The sequence below is a fragment of the Notolepis coatsorum genome (assembly GCF_963971535.1).
Source record: "Notolepis coatsorum genome assembly, contig: SCAFFOLD_392, whole genome shotgun sequence".
NCBI classification, from domain to species: Eukaryota; Metazoa; Chordata; class Actinopteri; order Aulopiformes; family Paralepididae; genus Notolepis; species Notolepis coatsorum.
Window position 1 is genome coordinate 17952 of NW_028173238.1, and position 26724 is coordinate 44675.

General features: G+C 41.8%; 1 protein-coding gene across 1 annotated transcript in view; it reads right to left on the reverse strand.

The window, feature by feature from the left end:
• Nucleotides 1–293: 293 nt before the first annotated feature.
• LOC311247840 (CD5 antigen-like) overlaps nt 294–26724 on the reverse strand; it is a 36204-nt gene continuing 9773 nt past the window's right edge. Inside the window, exons 4-9 of the mRNA XM_084338832.1 lie at nt 20223–20304; nt 19951–20106; nt 18606–18688; nt 18139–18283; nt 9768–10076; nt 294–906 (exon numbers count right to left, since the gene is read on the reverse strand). Coding sequence (XP_084194958.1) covers nt 701–906; nt 9768–10076; nt 18139–18283; nt 18606–18688; nt 19951–20106; nt 20223–20304 — 981 coding nt within the window. The 3' untranslated portion in view covers nt 294–700. The remainder of the gene's footprint in view (nt 907–9767; nt 10077–18138; nt 18284–18605; nt 18689–19950; nt 20107–20222; nt 20305–26724) is intronic.

The window sequence follows — 26724 nt, forward strand, 5'->3', positions numbered from 1 at the left end:
GAAACTAACCTACACTGTAGCACTCAACACTTTGATGAACATTGTTACTCAGCTGATAGAGTTGTGCTCTTCCTGATGGCTTGTCGTACAGAACTTGTAAGTCGCTTTGGATAAAAGCGTCAGCTAAATGACTAAATGTAAATGTAAATGTAAATGTTCTGGAGGGTGGAGAGCCCCCCTCCAATTGTGCGTTCGGCTGAACGTGTCACTCTTTGTAGTCTGCTTCGGTCTTGTGCAGTGCTATTCCCAAACCAGGAGGTGATGTTGCCAGTCAAGATGCTCTCTATTGTACATGAGTAGAAGTTCTTAAGGATCTTCTGACTGACTTGGAACTTCCTTAGTCGCCTGAGGAAGTAGAGGCGTTGTCGTGCCTTCTTCACAACACTGTCAATGTGTGTGGTCCATGTCAAGTCCTCGGATATGTAGGCTTGTTCTGGTTTGTTCTGGAGACTGGTGTATGAGTCCAGGGCAGCCAGGTGATGTACCGTGAGCTTTATACAAAAACTCTCTAAGATAAAGATTGCATCTTCTCACGGGCGGCCGGGTAGCGCAGCGGACTAAGCTAATTCAATGAATAATTCATAATGTTTTACATACCTGAGCAGGTGAGGCCAACAGTCTTGCCAGGTGAGTTGGTGTTTATTTCTGAGTCTGACGTCAAACAGTCCAGGAGACGGGACTCGTTGCCGTTACACTTGAATTATTTGGTCCAGATTGGACCCTCTCCTTCTCCATAGAGCGCCCCCTCAAGGGCCAAATGAGCCCCACAGCCAACCTGCCTACAGACCACCTCTGCATCCTGCTTGTCAAAGTCAACTTCAAATAGTGACTTCCACACCTGATCAGACTTCATCTCCACTCTGCCTGAACACAGACCAGATCCATTCACAAGCCTCACCGAGTACCCTGTACACACACACACACACACACACACACACACACACACACACACACACACACACACACACACACACACACACACACACACACACACACACACACACACACACACACACACACACACACACACACACACACACACACACACACACACACACACACACACACACACACACACACACACACACACACACACACACACACACACACACACACACACACACACACACACACACACACACACACACACACACACACACACACACACACACACACACACACACACACACACACACACACACACACACACAGTCAGAGAGAAGAAAAAAAGTCAGAATTAAAAACAGCCTAGACACAGCGGATCAATTTAGCCGCTTTACATATTGAGCGTCATTATGTCAAATGTCCTATGTCACTGGTAATACCGGTGTTGTCATGAGTTTATTAGTCATGGGAAACTTCACATCACCGCGGCAACCTTAGTACGGTCTCATTATTCTGACAAATCCACACGCAGGCAAATATTTTTTAGCAATTCACATGAGCCATCTGGTGTCATACAGCTGTCTTAACGGATTTATTGATTTTAAATGCTTAAGAATGTTTTCTAATTACTCTGTTGCAATTGACTATGTTAATGTGCTACCACTGAAATGCATGGCAATGTATTTAGCCAGAAGGTATTATAGAACTATTATAAAAACTATTTTCTTTACATATACTACCTGTAAGACTGACATCAAAACTACCTGTAGGACTGCTGACAAAACTACCTGTAGGACTGCTGTCAAAACTACCTGTAGGACTGCTGTCAAAACTACCTGTAGGACTGCTGTCAAAACTACCTGTAGGACTGACATCAAAACTACCTGTAGGACTGACATCAAAACTACCTGTAGGACTGCTGTCAAAACTACCTGTAGGACTGACATCAAAACTACCTGTAGGACTGCTGACAATTCATAAGTTTAGTTAAAAATAAATATATATAGAGAGAGAGCACAATTACAGTTGACAAGTATAGTATGAGGAGGTAGAAATGTATATTCTTTTTTTTTTATCCACCTTTTCTCCTCTTTTTCAATTTTTCTCCCATCCCAATTCCATTGTGCCAATTCTTCCCTCCCCTGTCTTGAATGTTGCTTGCATATGCCCCCCACTGGCTGGTTGTAGGGAGGATAGAAGCCTTGCATCATGTGTCCCCTCCACCTGAATTCTTTCCCCAATATATTTCCAGTTCCGCGTTCGCCTTCTGCGCTCTGATTGGCCACTGACTGGTCGCGCCAATCGTGTGACGGCAAGTTCTTTCACCGGTTAAGCTTAGGCACTCTTTCGAAGTTGGTTAAGGTTAGAGTTTGTCTTAGAGCAGGGCGATAGAACACCAGCCCTGATTCCAAACTCTAACCTTAACCAACTTCGAAATAGTCGCCTAAGCTTAACCAGTGATAAACTAGGCGTTAGGTAGTTTGCAGGCTGTTAAACCCGGAAATGGGCAAAGACACAGCTCGTCACACGATTGGGCGCACATGTCACATGACCAGAAACGTCTGTGGCCAATCAGATCGCACCAGAAACGTCCGTGGCCAATCAGATCGCAGAACGGGGAACTGGAAATGTATTGGGGAAAGAATAGACGCGTCCCCTCCGGTACACGAGGAGGCAGCCTGTCACACAATTGCATTTCCAATTAATATTAGGTTAGAAAAAACATTTGCTGATTTAATGTGACTTCCTTGAATGTGTCTCTGCATTGGCAGTGATGATGACAATCATAGAGAAGTATTTCATCCATTTGAAGCTATATGGTTTGAAGTGTTCTGACAACTATATCATTTATTGTGCATCTTGAATGAAAATCACCTGTTGATGATTCAGTTGTGTAACTATGATAAAGAAAAATATATTTTATGTCAAATATTGTATGCTCACAGAAAGGTAATGTATGAGACTTTAGGTAATGTATGAGCCTCTGTTCCTCTCCTTCCTTTAATGGAAACCCTGTGTGGGGATTTAACTCAAAGTTAAACTGAAAGATTAAAATACCTGGCCGCATCTTTGCTTCTGAAATAAGAGAGAATACTTTGTGCAACATTTTCAATATTTTGTGTTGTACAATGGATGACTTCTTGAGTGTAAAATAACACCTGGATCTCCGTGGGGCGGGGCAAACATAGACCAATGAAAGCAGCTATCCCCACTGAGTCTAATAGCGCCACCCACAAGTCTCTTGAGATATGAAAGGGAGTGTGGGCATGGTTTCAGAATAGGGGCGTGTTTAAACCAGACCAATTCATGTATAAGTCTGTACTAAGTTGATTGACACCTCCCATAGTTGTGTGTCTGTGTGTTTCTCCAGTGGAAGTGTATGAGGCTTATTCATGGTCCTGTCTCTTTAAGATAATTCAGCTACAGTGGGGAGTCCATTCATGTGCAAAAACGTTACGAAATCATATGGCATTATTAGAAGGATTTCTTCTCTTGTGAATTGCTCCTGTCTTTTGACACTTTATTATAGTTTGATATACCCATATTTATCGTATTGTAATATTATTTGGGCCAGTACTTTTCCTACTTCTCTTCATAAACTTTTTATATTGCAAAATCCATTCATAAGGCTTGCCACTACTTCTAATGAATCTGCTCCTCTTTTTAGGCAACTTAAAATACTATCAATCTTTGATATTATTGTATACCAGATATGTATTGTTATGTTTAACTGCACTTTTAATTTAGATTTATTTCCTATTGTTTTCCATAATTCTTTCATGTCAAACTCCAGTATTCATTCATATCCAACAAGGCAATCAAATAATATTAATCGTAATTTCTTCCTCACAACATTAGGTCAGTTCAGTATTTCAAGATTTAGAGTTCCTACAATTTGGAATTCAAAACCCTCTATAATAAAAAATTGCTCATCTATTTCATCACTCAAATACAGGCTTATTGTTTTGACTAATTATTAATGTTGTGGTTTTTGTTATTATTATTCATATTACTTAGATTATTATTATTGTTATTATTATTATTATCTTATAATTATCTTATTATGGAAACAAATTATGGCCATTATGGCCTTGAGTTTTTGCAACCCTAAGCAGTGGCGGCGGGGGGGAGGGGCTAGGAGGGGCTTAAGCTCCCTCTGAAAAAGGCTTAGCCCCCTCTAAGCCCCCCCTCCCAGTTATGTTTTTTATTTTATTTATATATAAAATACATTACGAATTCCGTTATATTGGACATTTGTATTAATTATATCAAGCGAAGAACTCAGTGTGTGTGTGTGTGTGTGTGTGTGTGTGTGTGTGTGTGTGTGTGTGTGTGTGTGTGTGTGTGTGTGTGTGTGTGTGGTGTGTGTGTGTGTGTGTGTGTGTGTGTGTGTGTGTGTAATGACAACGATGTTGTCAGCGGGAGCTTGGTGCTGGATTTTGCGAGAGCATGCAGCACAGTGCAATACTCCAATTCAGCCATTGGCAATTCAGCTGTTGGGTGGGGGGCGCTGCTGAGCGGTCCCCAGACCGGACCTGAAAACACAGCTGGCTCTGCGGCTCTGCAGCTGCATGCTCTCGCAAAATCCAGCACCAAGCTCCCGCTGACAACATCGTTGTCATTACACACACACACACACACACACACACACACACACACACACACACACACACACACACACACACACACACACACACACACACACACACACGCACACACACACACACACACAGACACACACACACACACACACACACACACACACACACACACACACACACACACACACACACACACACACACACACACACACACACACACACACACACACACTGGAATGTAGGGTCTTCTTCTTCTTTCTAGTTTAATGTATAGGGTCGCCGTGCCCAGTTGACTACTGCTCTCATGGTGGCTGTTACCGTGGTGAATGAATGGTGCAAGTCAGAAATGTAGTCATATTATTATAGGCTATGTTTTCGTTGTCCTTGTGGTTTGTCATTATCTGATATATATATATTAGGGATGTCCGATATTATCGGCCGACCGATATTATCGGCCGATATCGGCAGTAAAATGTGATATCGGAAAATATCGGTATCGGTAAAAAAAGATTTTTTTTTTTTTTTTTTTTTTTTTTAACCTTTATTTACCCAGGCAAGCAAGTAAAAACCAATTCTTATTTTATTTATTGTCAAAAGTATGCATTTTGGTTTAATTCAACAACAAGAGATATGTAATGTTAATTTTAACTTTTTTAATTATCATATTTTGCACAGATAATGCTTACATTTAGAAAGCCTTTTGAATGCATCCAGTGAAATTATTAGTTACCTGAAATTATTCCGTTTTTTTGGGGGGAAACCCTGCATATATCGGTATCGGTTGATATCGGTATCGGTATCGAAATTAAGAGTTGGACAATATCGGAATATCGGTATCGGTAAAAAAGCCAATATCGAGCATCCCTAATATATATATATATATTTCGTTGCTATACCCTTTGTAGAAACGAAATCTTAAATATTACACCTTTTCTTTGGTTACTTTTCTTTCAAGCGTTGTTTTAAATTGTAATCATACTGACTGAGCGACCTTTTACGCACAAGCGTCAGATTACCACCCCCGATATAATGTCGAGCTTTATTGGGTTATTGGGTGCTTGCATTGGTGTATAACGCTAAACATTTAGTAACGTGCATTTTCAATGATGTAGCCTATATTAGCCGTTATTTTGTTTGTTATTGTTTGTCGCATTAAAATTCATTAGCACCTGCTATAAACAATCCAGCCCCCCCAGAGCTCCCCCAATGCCAATTCTCTGGCGCCGCCACTGACCCTAAGATAAACACATTTAAAAATGCTTTAATTAATAACAAAAGGTTTTCTTTTTTTCACACACACACACACACACACACACACACACACACACACACACACACACACACACACACACACACACACACACACACACACACACACACACACACACACACACACACACACACACACACACACACACACACACGCACACACACACACCTTGAGCGTGTTGAAGGTGGTTGTTGTGGTGTTCATGACACTAGAAAGAGTAGGATTTCATTGTATACTTGTATGCCGTGACAAATCAAACTCTTGACTCTTGACTTGACCCACTTTAACACATTGCCTCCTATTAGACAAGTATGAAGACATCCATGCCAGTGCTGTGTTAGATAAATGTAAATGAGACCATTTTGACAGCATTACAGCATGGTTCACTGTGTCTAAAGCTTTGCTCAGATCTAAAAACACAGTGCCAGCTACAGCTTCCTTATCAAGCCTGGGTTTGACTTGTTTTATAAAGTGCAAATGTGCAGTTTCAGTTGAATGATTCGCTCTGAAACCGAACTGCATGCGGTGCAGCCCAAACTCACCTGTGTTGAGAAAAGTGGTCAGCTGGTTAGCGACCACTTTTTCAGCAACCTTAGAGAGTCCTGCAACACCTCAAGCCCCTGGTGCGTGACTCCCCTCGACCCTCTGCAGTTTGCTCTCCAGGCAAACATCGGGGTGGAGGACGCCTTCATCTATAAGCTCAGTGAGGATTATGTTCTTCGACTTCTCTAGTGCCTTCAACGCCATCCAGCCATCACTGCAGGCAGAGAAGCTCTCCGTGATGCAGCTGGAGCACGGCTTGGTGGCCTGGATCAAGGACTACCTCACTGAGAGACCGCAGTACGTCAGACTACAGGACAGTCAGGCTGACGTACTGGTGAGCAACACCGGCACCCCCCAAGGAACTGTGGTCACTCTTCCTTTTCACCCTCTATACCTCAGACTTCTGCCACAATTCAAGTAGGTGCCACCTGCAGAAGTTCTCTGATGACTCCTCCATCGTAAGCTACATCACCGACACCGATGAGGAGTATAGAGACCTGGTGGAGAGTTTTGTGGGGTGGAGCGACAGCAACCAGTGATGGTTGAACTTAGATTTTTAATATATTTGTATATTGTATTGAGATGTATTGTTGTGCTTTAAGTGAATATATATGCCTTGAAACATGATTGAGTAGATGGGTATGTGTGATTGGTGAACTTAGATATTTTATTATATAATATTTGTATGTGTTATTGAGGTGTATTGTATTGTTTTATTGTATTGTATTAATTGTGTGGTATTGATTTTATTATATTGGATTGATTTGTGTGGACCCCAGTAATAGTAGCCTATGCCTGTGGCAATGGCTAATGGGGATCCGAATAAACTAAACTAAACTAAACTCAACACCAGTAAAGCCAAGGAGCTGGTGGTGGACTTCCGGAGGGGCAAGAAGAGCCCCCCCCGACTCCTAACACCATCCGAGGGGAGGAGGTGGAGGTGGTGGAGTCATAAGTTCCTTGGGGTACACCTAAACAATAAACTGGACAGGTCGGACAACACAGAGGCCCTCTACAGGAAGGGACAGAGCAGGCTGTTCTTCCTGAGGAGACTCGGGTCCTTCAACGTTTGCAATAGACTGCTGGAATCATTCTACCAGTCTGTAGTGGCCAGCGTCCTCTGGTGTGGCATGCTGGGGGGGGGCTACATCAACTCAAGGGACTCCAACAAGCTCAACAAGCTGGTGAGGAAGGCTAGCTCCGTGGTGGGAGTCGAGCTGGTCAGACTAGAGGTGGTGGCAGAGAGAGGGATGAGAAGGAAGCTGGCTGCTATCCTGGAGAATCCCTCCCACCCCCTCTATGACGAGCTAGTCAAGATGAGAAGCATGTTCAGTCACAGACTCATACCCCCCCGACACTCAACTAACCGCCTCGGCCAGTCCTTCATACCAGCGGCCATCAGGCTCCACAACAGTGGGCAGGGACTGCTGCCAGACATCCAACTACTAGGAACCTAAAAGGACAATATACTACCTTACGCATACCGCACCTTATACTGTATACTTCATCAGAGCATATTTTTTGCATTTAGCATTTTAGCATTTAGCATTTTTTGATTATATATTAGATTCGATTTTGATAATTAGATTATATTGTAACTATATTTATTGTAGGGCAAATATAACTGAGAGGGCATACTGTACATACCCTCATCTTGAACCTTGTTGCCCATATGCGCATGTCCAGATTTAATTATATTGTTATATTGTTTACACTGCCTTTTTATTACATTTTTATTTTTACTTCTCCACTGTACTATAATTATATGACCTGTACCATGTCTTCTACTCTGAAATGACAGTGGATGAATAAATAAATAAGAACTAAAGCTAATCGGTGGAAATAGACTGCATTAATATTCCATAACAAGTCTTGTGTGCGCCTACGTGTCTAATGAATGAACAGTATAGGCTTAATATATTCCAGTTACCTGTTTCATTAGGATCCAGCACTATACACATGCTCTGCCCCACGCACAGTACAAGCACAGTCCGCATGTATACAGACTGTACCTATACTGTACGTAGGGCAAAGCACACATACAGCATCTACCAAATCCTAATGAAACAAGTCATTAATGGAATAACAAGCAATACTGCGTTCATTCATTACGCCGTAGGCTATATAATATTATATTTCATTCATTCATATACAGTACTGCGCGCACGGGAACGCGCTTTTGAGTTTAAGACAGAATCACATTCGCCAAGCAGGTACCAGATCTTGTCACAGGTGCGACCGTTTCAGCCACTTAATACATATTCCCAGCACGTTCAGGACTCAGTGTGAACTTGTCATTGATTCCGTCTCAGTGGTTCCAAGATAAGTCTTCCAAAATAATTCTGGAAAATTTTCGAGAATGAGACCCATTGTGTTTCATTCTCCAAGGACTTACGACAAAAAGGGCTTTCTCTTAGGGCCATTTCAGACTTTTTCGGGGCGATTTGGGGATTCACCAACCATCCCAATAAAACATATATAATTAATATTATATTATAATTAGTGCTGTCAGGCGATTACAAAAATGTATCTAATTAATTACAGGATTTGTAATTAATTAATCTAATTAATCCCATTTTAATCGCATAACTATTTTATGCCTGATATTCTATATTCTATAATCATATTACAAATTGCATGTGTCCGGATGGCAGAATTCAGTACTGTATCTACAAAACCTTCTGTTTAATCATCATCCATTTATTAATTTGCTTAAATTGTTCAGGTCTGGTCAATTTTAGCATGGTGTTATTCACAGTCAAAGAGAAAAACAAATGTAATTGATATTCTCATTTGGTTCATTACAATTTACTCAAGCCTAGTAACAGACACAGTATTTCTGACACTGGGAATACATTCCCTGAGATCCATAGATGTCCCTAGAATCAGATACCAAGAACATGCAAATGGCCATATTAAAAAAAGTCTGTAAATGAGTATTCTACGTTCTTATGGAATGAATACGATTATTTTTTTATTATTATAAAAAAAAAATGTATTCAATTTTGAGTTAATTTTCATAACGCGATAATTTGCTGTGTAATTAATTAATCCAATTAACACGATAAACTGACAGCCCTAATTATAATATATTGTCTATATTCATGTCTTGCCCGAAAAGGTCTCAAATGGCCCTAAGAGAAGCCCTTTTTGTCACAAGTCTGTTGGAGAATGAGACCCAAATGTGTCTGAAGTAACATCATTGCCAGTGGTCCAGTTCACACGTATCATTAGTGTTGGCCAGTAGCACGTTACTTAGTCATTGTATTACTTTCCCAGTAACTTTGTAAGACTTTACAATTTCCAAAATAGAAATTATATTATAGTTGGTTACTAATCCAAGTAACGCTGTGTTACTGTGTTACAACGTAACACAATACTTACTAATAAAGTATATTTAGTTTTTAGACAGAGATGTGAGCCTGTAAAGATCAGCAGCTGAATGTGATGTTAGTGTTTAGAGTTACCTGAGCAGGTCACCTGCAGGGTGTTATAGTAAGAACCAGACTCCCACGGTCCGCTACACTCCCTCAGTGCAGACTCAGAGCCAGAACAGGTAAGATGATCAAGAGGAACCCTCCACACAGGTTGTTTAGAAACAGAACCAAGCCTCCGTTCTGTTGAAACAGCAGAGCCACAGTCCAGCTGTCTGCACACTACAGCTGTTGTCTTCATGGTCCATCTCCTCCACATGGATCCAGGTCTCCAGACTCCCTGGTGGTTGAGCTCCAGTGTCCCAGCACAGCCACTGCCTCCTACCAACCTCACATCACGTTCTGCACAGAAACAAGAGAGAAACGACTACATTTAGAGGCAGGTTTATCTGTAATTAAAACAGCCTGTCATTACATGTGTTGCTCCTAAATACTAATAAAACTGAGGTGATAATTGTTGGCCTCCTAGACTGAGGTGTATGTTTAAGGCCACCTCCCTGAAATGTGAGAATTGTCTTATTTCACAGAAAGCTCCACCATTAAAAACCTCTGCATGCTTTTTCATCCTTCTCTCTCATTTGATTGACACGTCAAAGATATGACCAGAATGGCCTTATTTCATCTTCGTAATATTTAAAACATCTGATCTCTATAGTATTAACCCTTGTAGGGTGTTTGCATTTATGTTACTCTGGTGGACATAAATTATTATTGGGATTTTAAAACAATAAATCCATAACAATGTATGTAAAAATGATGACATATGTTAACTTTATCTCAAATTTCAAGCAATTTAAACGGCATATACTAAATTATGAATAAAAGTGATATTTGTTTTTTTGTGATCAAATGTGATGTCTGTAAAAAGAAAATCCATGATAATCGAGACATTAATTTAATAAATCACGTTTATCTTGAAAAATATGAATGAAACAAGGTGGAAGCAGACAGTGAAGGAACACAGTGAACCTTTTTGTTACATTTCTACCATGTTTACTTGTTTTCATCAACAATCTCCACAGTCTGGGGTCCAGTTACACCACGTATGTAAGATAGATGTGTAGGGGTGCAGTGTGTTCTTTACATGTTCTTCACAGAAAATGAGACAAGGCTGATGACCAATAATAATAATAATAATAATAATAATAATAATAATAATAATAATACACTTTATTTGTATAGCACCTTTCATAGAATTGCAGCTCAAAGTACTTTACAACAGAAAAAGATAGGCATAAAATGAGCACATAAAGTGCAGACATATAAAATCACAGTTTTTCACATTAGGATCTAAATAGTGCAATCAAATAGTAAAATATAATAGACATAAAATGAGCACATAAAGTGCAGACATACAGTTTGGAACCTGTAATAAAAAGTAATATAGAATGGGCAGAGTAAAATTATGCAATAGTGCATTGCAATAAGGTAGTTCTGAATGACTGTTTAACAGTTTAAAACCGTCTTAACCTTCCCTGTTTGATATCCACAGTTTAGAAGCCGACAGTCTTCCTTCCTGTTTGATACCCACTTTGACCCTTCAAACCTCCCCCTCAGGGCGCAGTTCTAGGTCTGGGTCCACATAGTTTTAAAAACCTGACAGTCTTTCTTCCTGCTTGATACTCACATAGTTTGATACCTGACAGTTTAGAACCTGTGATAAAAGTAATAAAACAGTCAAATAGAATGGACAGAGTAAAATAGTGTCAGTACAATCAGCAGTGGAGTCTATTAAAAGGCTATGGTGAAGAGATACGTTTTTAGCTTATTTTTGAAGATATTTAGAGATCTAGCTTCCCTAATGTCCATAACTTTGGTGCATAGTTTGCGAAGGCTGCGTCCACGATTTTCTTTAGGCTGTGGTTTGGAACCTTCAAATAGACCAGTAGTAGATGATCGTAATATTCTAGAAGGCACATAGTTGACTAGATATGACTCATTGTATCATTTATCGTAGTTAAACATCCCTCAAACCAGAACACCACACAAGGGTTAACTGTGTCTGTTGAAGTCAGAGGTTCTATGTAGGATTGTTATTAACTGTATAACTGCATATATAACTGTTTCCACTAGAGGGCGCTCTAGGCGGAGCCACTCAAGAACACCACCAGGTGGCGAGTATAAATAGAGATGTCTCCTCCTACTCTACCTCTTTCCCCCCAGCCTCTCAGTGAGAGGAGAACTCTAGAACTGCTGCTCATACCATGTGAATAAATAAACCACGCCAGTTAAAGGCTAAAGATAGAAACCATGCCTCTTGACCACATTATTGTCGCCCTATAGCCGGATTCTGTCAACAGTGTCTGATGCTGAAACCATAGTACATGCTTGTTTTGTCCAGACTCGATTACTGTAATAAATGATATGGACTACAACATTCTACTGTGAAAAGTCTTCAACTCATAAGAAATGCAGCTGCTAGAATCATTATCAAAACCACAGTCCATAACACACACACACACACACACACACACACACACACACACACACACACACACACACACACACACACACACACACACACACACACACACACACACACACACACACACACACACACACACACACACACACACACACACACACACACACACACACACACACACACATGTATTAATCACCGTAGGAAATCCAGGGGTCATAGCAGCAGAGGGAGGCACAGGCAGGGTAATATAAATGTCAATACAAATATGAGAATGAAAGTAATGAGCAAGATATGAATAAAAATTAAGCTGAGGTCTGGTCTGCCGATCTCTCTCTCCCTCCGTGTGTGTGTGTGTGTGTGTGTGTGTGTGTGTATGTGTGTGTGTGTGTGTGTGTGTGTGTGTGTGTGTGTGTGTGTGTGTGTGTGTGTGTGTGTGTGTGTGTGTGTGTGTGTGTGTGTGTGTGTGTGTGTGTTATGGACTGTGTGGTGATCATCAGCTTAGGCAGAAAACAGTTGTATCTCTATGGTGATCAGCCTCGGCTCGCTCTCGTCGTAAGGCGGCGAGCAGCAGGGCGAACGGCCTGGCTTTGATGTTGCGCTGGAGCCGGACGAGAGTTCTCCTGCCTCGTCTCCATTTCCGATGGAGACTGAGGATTACATGGAGGGGGCGAGAGCTCTCTTGTTCGAAGGCCCAATAGAGACGTATCACTCTCCCCCTCGGGGAGTGGCAGGGAGTGTTGCGTCTCCTTGGGGTCCCTTGTACTCCAGGGTTGGGTTAGAACCTCCGACCCCGAGACAAGATGCCCAGCTATCTGCCGCGTTGGATGGTGGCGCCCGAGGCAGCCTCCCGTACGTGAGGGACGCGAGTGACGTGGAGGGAGGTAGGCAAGGGGAGTTGCTTGCCTTGTTCCCCGAGCTCATGGCGGCCGCCGCAGCCGCTAATGACGTGGCGTCCTGTGAGAGAGACGGGCAGTGTCTGCCCATTCTTCCCAGCAATGGAGTCCTACGTGACACAGGGACAGGTAATCTCCCGCATTGTTGGCCTTACCCCCGCCTACGTGCCAGTCACGCGGGTGGTGGGTTTGGTCCAGGGGCTAAAGGACGGGGTGCCTCGACTTGATAGCCCGATGGCATCCATACTTTGTCCCGAAATGGTGTGGAATAATAATAATAATAATAATAATAATAATAATAATAATAATAATAATAATAATAATAATAATAATAATAATAATAATAATAATAATAATAATAATAATAATAATAATAATAATAATAATAATAATAATAATAATAATAATAATAATAATAGATTGTATTTGTAATGAACTTTTTGTTCACTAGGATCACAAAGTGCTACAGGGTTAAAACAGTTAAAAATAAAATAAAAAAATTAAATAATTATTAACCCATTCTCCGCCAATCACGTGTTAAAGTGGAGATGAAGCATAGCGATAACCACATAGTCATAGCATCAAATTAGTATTTAGATAAACCACAGAAAAAAATCACGTTATAAAAATAAGGCGTTTCTAAGAAAAAACTATTTGTAATGTCCATTTATGTAGCATTTATGAACATGTGCGCCGCCATTTTGTTGCTGACGTCACGGTGTTGGTTTAGTGTATACACTGCTGGGTAGCTGCATAGTAAACATTGACTGGCGGGTCAGTCAAATGTTGCCTACCAAACAACGGGACCGCGGTGGTTCTTTTTGTATTGCTCCTGGCTGTTCAAACTAATTTTACCGTGTGAAAGAGAGAGGAAAGTTGGTTCATTTCCACAAACTACCAGTGAAAAAAACAGTGTTGTTTGCACGTTGGCTGGCTGCACTCAGGCGGCGTGATCAGCCTGTTGGACAGGAAATGAAGATCTCCACTGTTTTTTTCACTGGTAGTTTGTGGAAATGAACCAACTTTCCTCTCTTTCACATGGTAAAAAAAGTTTGAACAGCCAGGAGCAATACAAAAAGAACCATGCGGTCCTGTTGTTTTGTAGGCCACATTTTATTTACTGACTGACCCAACAATCCATGTTTACTATGCAGCTACCCAGCAGTGTATACACCAAACCAACACTGTGACGTCAGCAACAAAATGGCGCCGCCCATGGCAAAAACAGGGAAATTATATTTGATTTTTTAGACAAATAAGCAGGATTTCAAATTTTATTATAGGACCCTGTCTTACACAAGGTACACAACAAACAAACTAGGACCACATTGTTCACTGCTTCATCTCCCCTTTAAGGCGGGTTTCTCCACCATGCGTTGTCTGCCAATCACGCCGTAAGGCGTGTTTGAGATCAATATTTCATATTTTCGTCATGGTATTCATATTTCACCCACGGAGTCTTGGCTGATGCTGTCTGAGCCATCACAACTCTGCAACGCTTCAATACCGCCACCTGGTGGCCGATCGGCGAGTTGCCAAACCGGAAGTGCCCGTCAGAGCTCGGTCCGTCCCCTATTTTCGTCTGGCCACTTGTTTATCGTCCCGGGGCTCAATACAGACACCGTGGATATGGATCTTTGCCATAACTCAATAATCAACATGATTTGGACGTGTATTAGTAATATACAAACCGGAAATGGATCGCATCGATCAACATCCCATAATTGGGATCTGTTTGCTCCACTCTCATCGTCCAACGCTACGAGGAGACTGACATGAGTTTCAGCGTTTTTCTTTATCATTTTCGATACAAACTGCTCTGATCAATATATCACCCATACTACATAAATTATTTAACGTCGGTCATTGAATTATAAATGACCCCTCCCCCCTCCCTTAACCCGCAGATGATCAGTCATGACGTTTAGGACCATGTACAGTTGACATTTTTTATATAGCATGGATCGGTATCAAACTGCATTTGATAATCTAATATAATGCATTTATGCCTATATCTCACGTTCTATGAAATACTGCAGAAAACGATAAAAACATATTTATTTAGACGGTATTTTCGTATGAATCTATGAATGAAAAAGTAAAACGTTCCTACATCCTGAACGATAGATAATTGATGTTGAATGGGCCATAGTAATGTCAATTTAGCAATACAATTTAAAAAGTTATAGCCCTGCAAAGAAGGTGAACATCTCCATAGACAAATAGTGCTGGCAGAGGATGGTTTAGGATGATCAAAGTGGTGGCAGAGAATGGGTTAATAATAATAAAATAAAATACAGAATAAAAATAAAATAAAAATAGAACATAGTTAAAAACATAGTATAAACAGAAAATGAAAATCAACAGCACAAGAAAGAAAAAAAATCACAAGAAAAAGTAGCAATCAAAGGCCTTTTGAAATAAGTAGGTTTTCAGGCCTGCTTTAATAGCGTCTAGTATATAAGTATGTTTTTAAGCTTTTCTGCAGTAATTCCAAAAAAAGGCGAGTTATAGGCCCTGACGCATATGATAGATAATCGATTGGCGTTTCTTTCCTATACACGCTATATTAAAAAAAGTAATGTATATGATCGGTATAAATTATGCTTCATCATGCGTGAAGGAAAGAGGGGGGGGGTCGTTTATAATAACTTGATCGTCAGTAACAGCTTTATTTAGTATGGGTTGATATATTGATCAGACTGTTTGCAAACAAAGAAATACACAATCGGGTTGAAAATAACGTTAGTGTCCTCTTACCATTCACCGATGATACTGGAGGAAAAAGATCCCAATTATTCTACGCCGATCTCCTAGATCCATTTCCGGTTTGTATGGCGCAATAAACGCTGAAATCATATCGATTATTGAGTTATGGAAGCGATCCAAATGCACTACAGTGTTTGTCTGGACCCACGTAACAAGATTTGACTGCCGGAGGGATTTCCTTGACGTACCGACCGCCACTTCCGGTTTTTACGTGAATGTAACTCGCCCGACCAGCCACCAGGCAGCGGTATTGAGGAGTTGAAATACCAGAACAGGGTCCAGCTGGCTCCCGGAGGGAGGCTGGATGAATTATGAATGCCATGGTAGAAAAAATTAAATATTGATCGTTCCTGGCGTTCAACGCATGGCGGGCAATAACGACTTTCGCCGTTCTTGGCACTGGATGTGTTAAAACAATGTATGAATGTGTGTGTTTGTTTCCCCGACAGAAGCTCCCCTCTCTCCCTCTCTCTCGTTCTCTCTGCCTCGCTCTGTTTGAGGAAGTGAAGATATTTCCACTCGCTCTGCTGTCGCTGTCAACCATAGAGGGGTTAGTTATGCAAATCAGTACTGTTGTGAAGGGCCAGATTAACACTGAGAATCTACATTTTATTGTTTTATATAACTTGTATATTATTTATATATATAAGCTATATCCCTTTAAGCCTCCGTTTGAATCATAGCATTATTCGCTCTCCTCATTGGACAACGCCCTTGGCATTGGCGGCGCCAGGCATTCGCGCCCCCAGACAAGTTCAAAGACGTGTTCAGACAAGTTCGGACATGCCCGTAGCGGGCGCATTGATTCCGGGCAAGTGGTTCGGTTGCGCCCTAGAAAGCACTCTAAGTATATATATTGTGGAAGGCGCAAACAGCAGCAGTTCGTCATTTTAGTGTGAATCTAACGTATTGTGCAGTTCGTCATTTTAGTGTGAATCTAACGTTACAGCAGTTCGTTCGGTGTGCAGCAGTAACAAGCAGTTTGTTCGTTTAGTAACTAGTGTGAACCTTAGCAAGTGTGTGTGGACTTAACGTAATTAGGATCAGAACACGAGGTGAACCTAGCAGCAGAACTATTGGACATGTGAGCATTGGAACCTACCGCGGCGTATCGTTACGGATAACTAGTAGCTCCTTAGATACTACCTTGATATTGTAGAACCATTGTTGGTGGATTATAGTGACTTGTGGAAACGTAGTACCGTGGAGAAGAGCATCGTTAATACCATTGTCGTTTGGATTTAACTACCCTGAAGATCTACATCGGGCTAGCTTCGCGGACGAAGCTGGCTTGCTATCATCATTGCTATCGGGCATTGGATTACAGCTATTACCCTGCTACCGAGCACTTGGATTACAAGGACCGGATCCGTATGAGACCCCCTTTTTTCAAGTGACCAGCCGGAGTATCAGTCTATTCTTCATTCCTCTGGAGCTTACTACTCTGTGGGAGGAAATCACCAGTCTCCAGCTATACCCTCGTTTGCCCCCCTATATCGCCATCTCACGCCATGCAGCGTCCCGGTCTAGTATACTTAGCCTAGGAATTATTCATTCCCACTGACTTTGATACTCTGACGTTCTAATATCATTTGCCATAAAAGAGCGACCCAGTAATTATCAGTTGTATATCTGCTATTAATAATAAAATACTGTAAATGATATCTCTTTGTCACCGTGCCGTCTATTGAGTGTCTGCCATAATTAACTGTACTGTCTGGCAAGTAATAATAATATGTAGTAGTGGTTTAATCTATCACAATCTTTAATACAGTCAGGGTTTTGTAACCCCTCAGTTACAAGTACCCTATTCACGTCGGCAATACAGTCAAATCAAAACGGCTTAGTTGAGTGAGGGAAGATCTCGTGAACTCGAGACTAGACTGATGAGTCAATATGGTAATTAGAGACACAGACCCATTGATACTAACCCCTATTGCTATAATACAATGCTAAATACTGGAAAAAGCCATTTATAATGCATGTCCCCTTTAAAACTTTGCTCATAATGAAAAAAGCACCATGAGAACCAATTGAATTACCAGACAGAATAATGATCTGACTCAGAGTACTTTTAACCATGTGACTTGTTGAGCTTTGAAATATATGTAACTGAATTCATCATCTGCAAATTGTCATGTATTCATAAGTTAAAGTAAATTGGTTTTGCGGCTCCAGGTGAATTTTATTTTGTGGGAGGGGGGAACATGGCTCTTTTGATAGTAAAGGTTGCTGACCCCCCGCCTATGGAGGAGCAAAGAGGATAGAAATATATTAAAAAAATGGCACAGGAAGACAAAGACAAAAGAAATCCAACCTTTTTTGCAGATAAATCCCATGGACTCGGTACAGCAATTATCGTTGAACTCCCCAACTTCTGATTTGATGTGGACGCAGTCCTCCTTGCCCAGGTCGTTGTCCTTCCAGTTGTCCGGCTGGCCAAGATTCCATGCAGCGAAGTCCTGAGGGACACAGAGAGGACATCGTCTCACAGTGACGTCTCTAATCTGATGTCTGAAGAACAGAACATTTTGGGAAATTAGCTTATTTGGCATCTACCCTGGAGTTAGACACGAAGATGCATACCGTTTTCTTCTCTGTGCGTGCAGTAGGAGTAGGAAGACACGCACCGTTAGCCTAGCTTAGTGTCAGTCACTGGAAGTAGGTTCCTCCATTAGCCTAGTTCCCAACGTCTTCCTACTACTGCATGCACAGAGAAGAAAACGGTATGTATCTTCTTGTCTAACTCCACACCGTATTATACAGTGATGTGGTGTCACTTACATTAGGAGATCCGTCTGTATAAACAAAGTCTTCTTCCTTTGCTATGTCATTCAAACCGATCCAGCTGGTAACTTTCATGTGATCTGCAGATACAAAAGACCACTGTTAGGAAATCTACTACAGCACTATTAGGAACGTCTGACCACTAAGTGTGTCTGACTCTTAACCACCAAAACCTGCACGGACTACAACGTATGACGTACATCATCACCAGTTAGGGTACTTTGTGTATACTGTTTACTTTTACTCATACTCATAGTATATAACCTCTTAACCTGCGCCCCCAAAAGTGGCCATTTTAGTTTTCATTTTTGTGGACTGCATACTTTTTTTGCAAACCAAAACAACATACTACTTATAGCACCTGCATGAGCCTGGTCTCTTTTGAAAGATGACATTATTTTTTAAATTTTTTTTATAATTTTTGAATCCTCTCTTTCTTAGATTTGTCTCTGTTTTTCTCCCCGTCCCAATTTAGTCGTTGTGCCGATTCCCCCCCTCCCCTACCTGGTTGTTGTGCGCATGTTCTCCTACTGGTCGGTGCAAGGGAACCCTGAAGTCATCCGCACGCTTCCTCCGACACATGCGGCGACAGCCAGTGACTCTTTTTTCACCTGGCAGCGAGGTCTCTCATTGGTGAAGTGTAACGTGTGGGAGGTCACGCTGCCTTCATCAATTCCTGCCTTTCGCCCATACCTGACCTGTAGGCGTCGCTGTCCACAGCGCCAGATTACCACCCCCGACTTGCCCTCCCCCTAACCCAGCCAAACGAGTTAGTATGACGATCAGCCCAAGCCTCGAGCAATGCTGACTCCGGGAGTCAAGACCGCAGCCTCTTGCATTGGTGACAAGCGCAATCTCCGCTACGCCACCTGACCGCCTTGAAAGATGACATTCTGACGTTTCTGAGTCCAGAAAGAAAATTCACTTTTTTAGTGCTAATGAAATAGAGTAACATAGGTCTGAACTGGAGTTGTAGAAAAACATGTTACTTGTTAGGGGTCGGTGGGCAAATCATCCTAAAAAGGGTCCACATGTGGGCCCTTGCAGCTAAACAGATGAGATAAAAAAAATAATATTGCCTATATTTATTGTAACAAATAATATAACCAATATGGCATACAGACCCGCATGTGCACTCATACTTTTATATTCAGAGTTAATAATATTGTTTACACAGTTTCTCATATTCAGAAGAAACTGCATTACCTATATTTATGTCTTTCTACTATTACCTGCCCTCACCCCTCCCTTTATGCTGCTATGACTCCTGAATGTCTCCAAGGGGATCAATAAAGGAATATCTCATATCTTGTATCAGTTCATTCTAAAATCCTTCACTCACCTTTGATGAAGTCCAGCTCCCCCCGAGAGTGGATGCTGGCCAGGTGTCCGTGCTGGCTGGTGCAGTTGTCTTCGGCCTCCTGCCAGGTTTTCAGATCCTCTCCAAACTGATAGCAATAATTTCCGTTCAACTTGTATCCTGTGTCACAGAGGGAATCTGGAACACGCAAGCACAGCATGTGTGACCAGGTTGACCTTGATGCTCATATAATGACAAACAACAAATATCAAAGCTATCATGATGATATTGATTAAACAAAAAGGTTGACTTACTGGTTGTTGGGACAGCTCCAGTCACATTGCTCATCAGAAAGACAACAGCAATCCACCATTTCCTCAAGGCTGCCATTCCTTCCTGCAGTGTAATAGAAAGTAAAATAAAATAAAAATTTATTACAGAAAATTTTCACTAAAGTGCCATCTGTTGCATCTGCACTGTTCTCCGTGAAAATACCATATTTGGATAAGTTTGACCATTTCTCAAAATCTGAAAATCATTATTTAATAAAACACAGAAAAGGATCACCAAGTTACTCTGGATAAAAAAAACCTTTACAGACAACATTGAGACAAAGCTTCCTGACACATCTCCATCCAAACTCTTGGAAGAACTAATTGAAATCTCATCTGATACCACCTGGAGAGCTAATTTCAGAGTGTGGTGCTGAGTACCAAGTATCTCATGATGCAGCAGTTAAGGTGTTGATACCCTTCAGAACCACATATCTGTGTGAAGCTGGCTTTTCATCCATGACAGCTCTGAAAACAAAATATAGGGCCAAGTTGAGCCTTGAGGATGACATGCGTGTTGCCTTGTCAAAGACTGACAGCAATAAAGACTGTTTGCTTATTTCCTATGTTCGCTTTGTAAATTCCCAGTCACTGAGTGAAGATCTGCTGTTTTGCAAATATGTCAAAGACAGAGCGAGGAGATGGGAGCTGACCATTCTGCAGTGCTGTTTCACAGCGAGGCAAGGTGGCTCTCGCGAGGGAAGGTGTTGTCGCGAGTCTTTGAACTACGAGAGGAGATTCGGGTGTTCTTGGAGGAGAAGAGCATGCAAGAAGCTGCAAGCAAGTTCAATGATGAACAATTTCTGATGAAACTGGCCTATCTCAGCGATGTCTTTGGAAAGCTGAATGAATTAAACCTTCAGCTTCAAGGTATGTTGATATTTTTTGTCTTCTAGTATCTGTCATGTCTACTCTAAACTAGAGTAGACTAGTGTCTGTCTGTTTGTCACTAAATGTAATATGAATTGATATTGATTACAAAAGGACCCCAATTGAAACAAGCCATTGGCTTTCTTGGGTTTTTTAATCCTATTTAGTTGACCTTGTACTTACTGTCATGTGATTTTTTTTCTGCAAACATATAAATAAAGTATTCTATTCAATTCAATGCAAAGATAAATACCTACCTGACCTGGCAAACAAGATCACTGCATTCAGTGGAAAGCTAGGGCCTAACAAAAATAATGGTTGGTTTCCGGTCGCCGACCGACCCTGCAGATTTATGTGCGACCCAATTTATTTTATGAGTTTCTATTGGCGGAAAAAAATACGCATTTTGTAGAGCGCCCTTTGTTCAAGTAGAGAGCGCCAGACTCCAGCAAATGGCCGCGAGCTACAGTGTCAACATGGATGTGTGCACCGTAACCATTGTTTGTTTGTGCGGTGTGCCTCCTAAAATAGTCAGAGTGGGTGCAAAAACATTTGAAGACGTGCTCCTAGAGCAGGGAGGGGCAACTGGCGGCCCGCGGGCCGCATGCGGCCCTCACCGACGTTCCATGCGGCCCCAGGCCAATATTAAAAAAAAAAATATACATATATAATATTTTTTTTATTTATTTTTTTTTTTTATTATTTTTTTTTATTTATTTTTTTTGTATTGTATTCGACTAAGAAGAGTTGGCAGTCGACTATGGCTCCTTTCGATCGATTAGTCGACTATTTGACTAATAGGGGTCAGCCCTAGTGTGGACATATGAAACGCTGTTGAAAGTGCCGTGCAGCAATATGGGGTTTTTGATAAACTGTCGGCTGTTGTTACCGATGGAGCACCGGCAATGAAAGGAAAACGCACAGGATTCGCCGGGCTTCTAAGGCAGAGTGGCATTGAGTGTCCAATGCTGCACTGCATTATACATCAGGTAAGTTCGCTAACATAATTTCCATCTATTGTGGGTCACTATAATGACCAATGCGAGTCGAGTGTAGTCAAATTATATGCAAGAGTCGTTAAATCGTTTTTATTTTTTTTTATCTGATATAGGAGGCTCTCTGTGCCAAGAAGCTTGACTACTACAGCCATGTTATGGATTTGGTTACCAAGGTTACCAATCTAATTCGTGGAGGCAACAGGTCACTAAACCATAGAAAGTTTGTCTCCTTTTTGGAAGAGATGGACACTGATTATGGCGACTTGCAGCTACACACAGAAATCCGATGGCTGAGCCGTCGGAAAGTACAGGAGCGACATTGAAACACTGCAAATGCAATTCAATGGTCGGTTTTGAAGATTTCAACGGCATGCAGTCACGGATAGCGCTGTTTGCCGGCCCCCTCACCGCTACGGTGTCAGAGCAGCCCCCACCGTTGCAGCTTGAACTGTGCGAGCTACAGTCAGATCCTTTTTTTCAAGCAAAGAGAAATGAGAGGGGAATTTCGTTTTGGAAACTGCTACCTGAGCCCCGCTTCCCACTCCTCAGGGACTTTGCCCTCTCTATGGCCAGTATGTTTGGGAGCACATACATATGTGAGAGCAATTTCTCAAACATGAAGCACATCAAGTCAAAGGAGAGAAACAGGCTGTCGGATGAAACATTATTTCATCTGATGCAGATTGCATGCACAAACATTGAAGTTGACATTCCTGCCATTGTGCGCCAACAAGAGAGACCACAAGTGTCTCATTAAAGACAGGGGGGAGGAGGAGATGGTGTAGAGGGGGGGGGGAGGAGATGATGAAGAGGTGTAGAGGGGGGGGGGGGAGGAGATGATTAAGAAGTGTAGAGAGGGGGGAAGAGATGATGAAGAGGTGTAGAGAGGGGGGGGAGATGATGGAGAGGTGTAGAGAGGGGACCATTATTATTATTATTATTATAACCATTATTGACCCACTGTGGGGCGAGGGTGAATGTCATGCCAGTTTGATAAAGGGTCAATGGGAGGCATGTAGTATTGCACTTTACTTTACTTGCACTTTACTTGTTTACTTTTGTAGTGTTCAGATAACACTAATAACACAAACACAAACCAGCATTCCTGCTGCATTTCACTACAACAGTAAATCAAAAGTGCAATAATAAATGATTTAGTTAAATGTATACACTTTTATCCTGCTACTAAACAAAACATTCCTGAGTGCGTCATATCCATAACATGCATTTCAGTGTTATAATGTTTTGTTTAGTAGCAGGATAAAAGTTTATACATTTAACAAAATCATTTATTATTGCACTTTTGATTTACTGTTGTAGTGAAATGCAGCAGGAATGCTGCTTTGTGTTTATTGAGCAGTGGGCTTTAAGTTCATACATTTATTTTATTATTGTATATATTTGGGGTTACACAGCAATACGTTTAAATTCAGCTGTTTATAAATTCATAAAGTTGAAATTGCATTACTAAATGCATTTGAAATGGAATAAAAACAAAGTTACAACAAATTATAATTGTTTATATACCTTGTGACTATTAGGGCTATTTGAGTGATGGGGTACTACTGGCGGGACTGCCGATAAACAATGCGGCCCCCCAGATTGATTGTGGACATTTTGTGGCCCTCACCATATACAAAGTTGCCCACCCCTGTCCTAGAGGTAAAACAGTGCACTTGTTGCTTTATATCAGCAGCTGGAAAAGTGGATAGAGCGGACAAATGGACAGACATTGCCAACGATGTATTGTCAACCACCACCCAGCTTGGGTCCCATGCCGGCGCCGTGTTAAGCTTATTTCAATTCAAGTACTTAGCACTGAAGTGCAAGGCTCCAACGCCAGAACCTGTACCCTCCACAAGCCAGTCTGCCTTCGACTTGCCGTTTGAATGAATGAATGAATGAAAACTTTATTTAACAGATTGCAGAATGGGTACAATACAGTACGGCTCAATACATACAATTGTTAAGGGGATGCAGACCTGAGAAAGACGTTTGTCTTGTTTCCATCAGGGTCCCCCATTTTCAATTCATATAGACATTTATGACATACATAACATACATGACATTTATGGCATAGGGACATATAGGTATTTAGTACTGATACATTTGTGACATAGGCGGTATTCAAATATACAGTACTGTTACCCCTAGATCCTGACAGAGTATATACATATGATGGGGAGGGGACTGTACATTAGGAGGGGGTGGGTGGGTGGGAGGGGAATATACATACGGCGGGGAGGGAATATATACATGCGGTGGGGAGGAGACTGTCTATTAGGAGGTGGTGGGGGTTTTGGGCATTTACGGTGGCCAGTTTCGAATTGCAGCCTCCCGTAGGTGCTCTTTAAGGGCGGTTTTGAATGTGGGCAGGGATTCACATTCCTTTACAGCTTTGGGTAGGGCGTTCCACATTGTTGTGGCATAATTGCGAAACGTGTTTAGTCCCTTGTTTGAGCCGAATCTGGGTTTAACATGATTTGTTGAGCTTCCTCTGGTGTAGTGGTTGTGGTATTCACTGACCTTTGGGAAGTATTTTGACATGTACATGGGCACCCCGGTCGTATAGTGTATCTTGTAGACCAGGCCCATTGCAAGTTGCTGTACTCTGTCGTCTACTCTAAGCCATCCTAGGTTGGCAAAGTGGGCAGGGGTGAGGTGGGTTCTGGGGTTCAGGTCAAGTAGTAGTCTGACCAGTTTGTTTTGTGATGTTTGTAATTTTGTTTTAAGCGCCTTTGAGGTGCTTTGGTACCATGAGGTGCACGCATAGTCATAGTACCCTTGAATGAGTGCTCCTGCCAGAGTCCTCAGGGTATTCTTGTTTACCAGAGAGGAGATCCGGTACAAGAATCTAGTTCGTTGGTTGACTTTTTTTATTACATTGGATGCCATTTTGTCACAGGAAAGATTTGCCTCTAGGATGGAACCCAGGTAGGTAATTTCGTCTTTCCTTGTGACAATATTGTCACCCACTGTAACTGAGAAGCCGTCGGTCTTGCTGAGTTTGTTATTTGAACCGAAGAGAATGGACTCTGTTTTGCCCATGTGTAATGATAGTTTGTTATCAGCGAGCCATATGCAGATTTTGCCTAGTTCCGTGCTGAGGGTTTTTTCAACCTGCAATTTGTTCTTGTCAGAGACCAGCAGGGCTGAGTCGTCCGCAAACAGGAACAAGTTGCAGTCACAGGCTGACGACATGTCATTTGCATAAATTAGGAAGAGTAGCGGTCCTAGTATGCTTCCTTGTGGAACACCACAGCTCACTGTGAGGGGGGGGGATAGAGTACCGTTTACCTCTACCATCTGTTCTCTCCCCTCCAGGTAGGATTGCATCCAGCTCACTGATAGGCTATCAAAACCAATTGCTTTTAGCTTGTCCATTAGAATGGAGTGATTGACAGTGTCGAAGGCCTTTTGTAGGTCCAGCATGACCATGCCGCAGTATTTGCCAGCGTCCACCTCTTGTTTGATGTGGTCGTTCAAATAGAGGAGGCATGTGTCAGTGGAGTGGGACGTTCTGAAGCCAGATTGGAATTCGTAGATTAGGTTTTTTTCCGCCAGGTACTTTTCGACCTGTTCGTAGACTATTTTCTCCATGACTTTCGAGATGGAGGTAAGAATAGAAACAGGGCGGTAGTTGCCTGGGTCTAATTTGCTGCCCTTTTTGTGTAGAGGGGTCACTCTCGCAATTTTGAAGTCCTTGGGGACGTGCCCCTGTTTTATAGAGAGGTTTATTATGTGTGTGATGACTGGGGTGATGGCGGCTGCTGCGTCTCTGAGGAATTTGGAGGGGATGTTGTCATGGCCAGTGGCCTTGTTAGGTTGGAGGGCGCTCAATTTTTTGAGTACCTCATCGGTTGTTACCATTTCAAGTTTGAAGTCGTCTTTGTGGACCCCTAGGTTTTTGTAGTATGCTACTATGTGTTCTACCCCATAATGCCCTGAGTGGGAGGGTAGTTTGTTTACCAGTGTTGTGGCTATGTTTGTGAAGAAGATGTTTAAGTAATTGGCTACATCCAGCTTGTCTGTGATGAGCGTGTTGTCCGTCTTTATGTTTATGTTTGAGAATCTGGTTTTAAGTTTTTTACTGCAGCCTAGTTGATTATTGAGTAATTTCCAAAGTTCGCGGGGTTTGTTTTTGTTTTCCTCAGTTTTGTCGTTGATGAAATTTCTTTTTGCGGTTCTGATCATGGTGTTTACGTCATTTCTTAGTCTGTTTCTTTGGATTTTTAGTTCAACCACGTGGGCTTGGAGTTCACTGTTTGAGCTTTTGGAAAGCTTTGTCTGACTTTTATGAAGTTCAGAGCATTTTTTGTCTCTGGTTTTCATAGCGGCCAGTATTTCAGTGTGCATCCATGCCTCAGCGCGATTTTTAACCCTGGTGGTTCTTATCGGTGCCATGTTGTTGAGTATTGCTGTGAATTTGGTTTTGAATCCAAGCCATGTTTCTTCAACCTGTGTACCACTGAGCTCATCTGACCAGTCCAAGCTCCCCAGTTCTAGGTTAAAGGCCTCTCTAGAGTAAGTTTTGAGGTCTCTAGATGTGACTGTTTTGTGACAGCCGGCCTTCTGTTTTAGCTTTTTGCGGGTACAGAAAATCATATAATGATCAC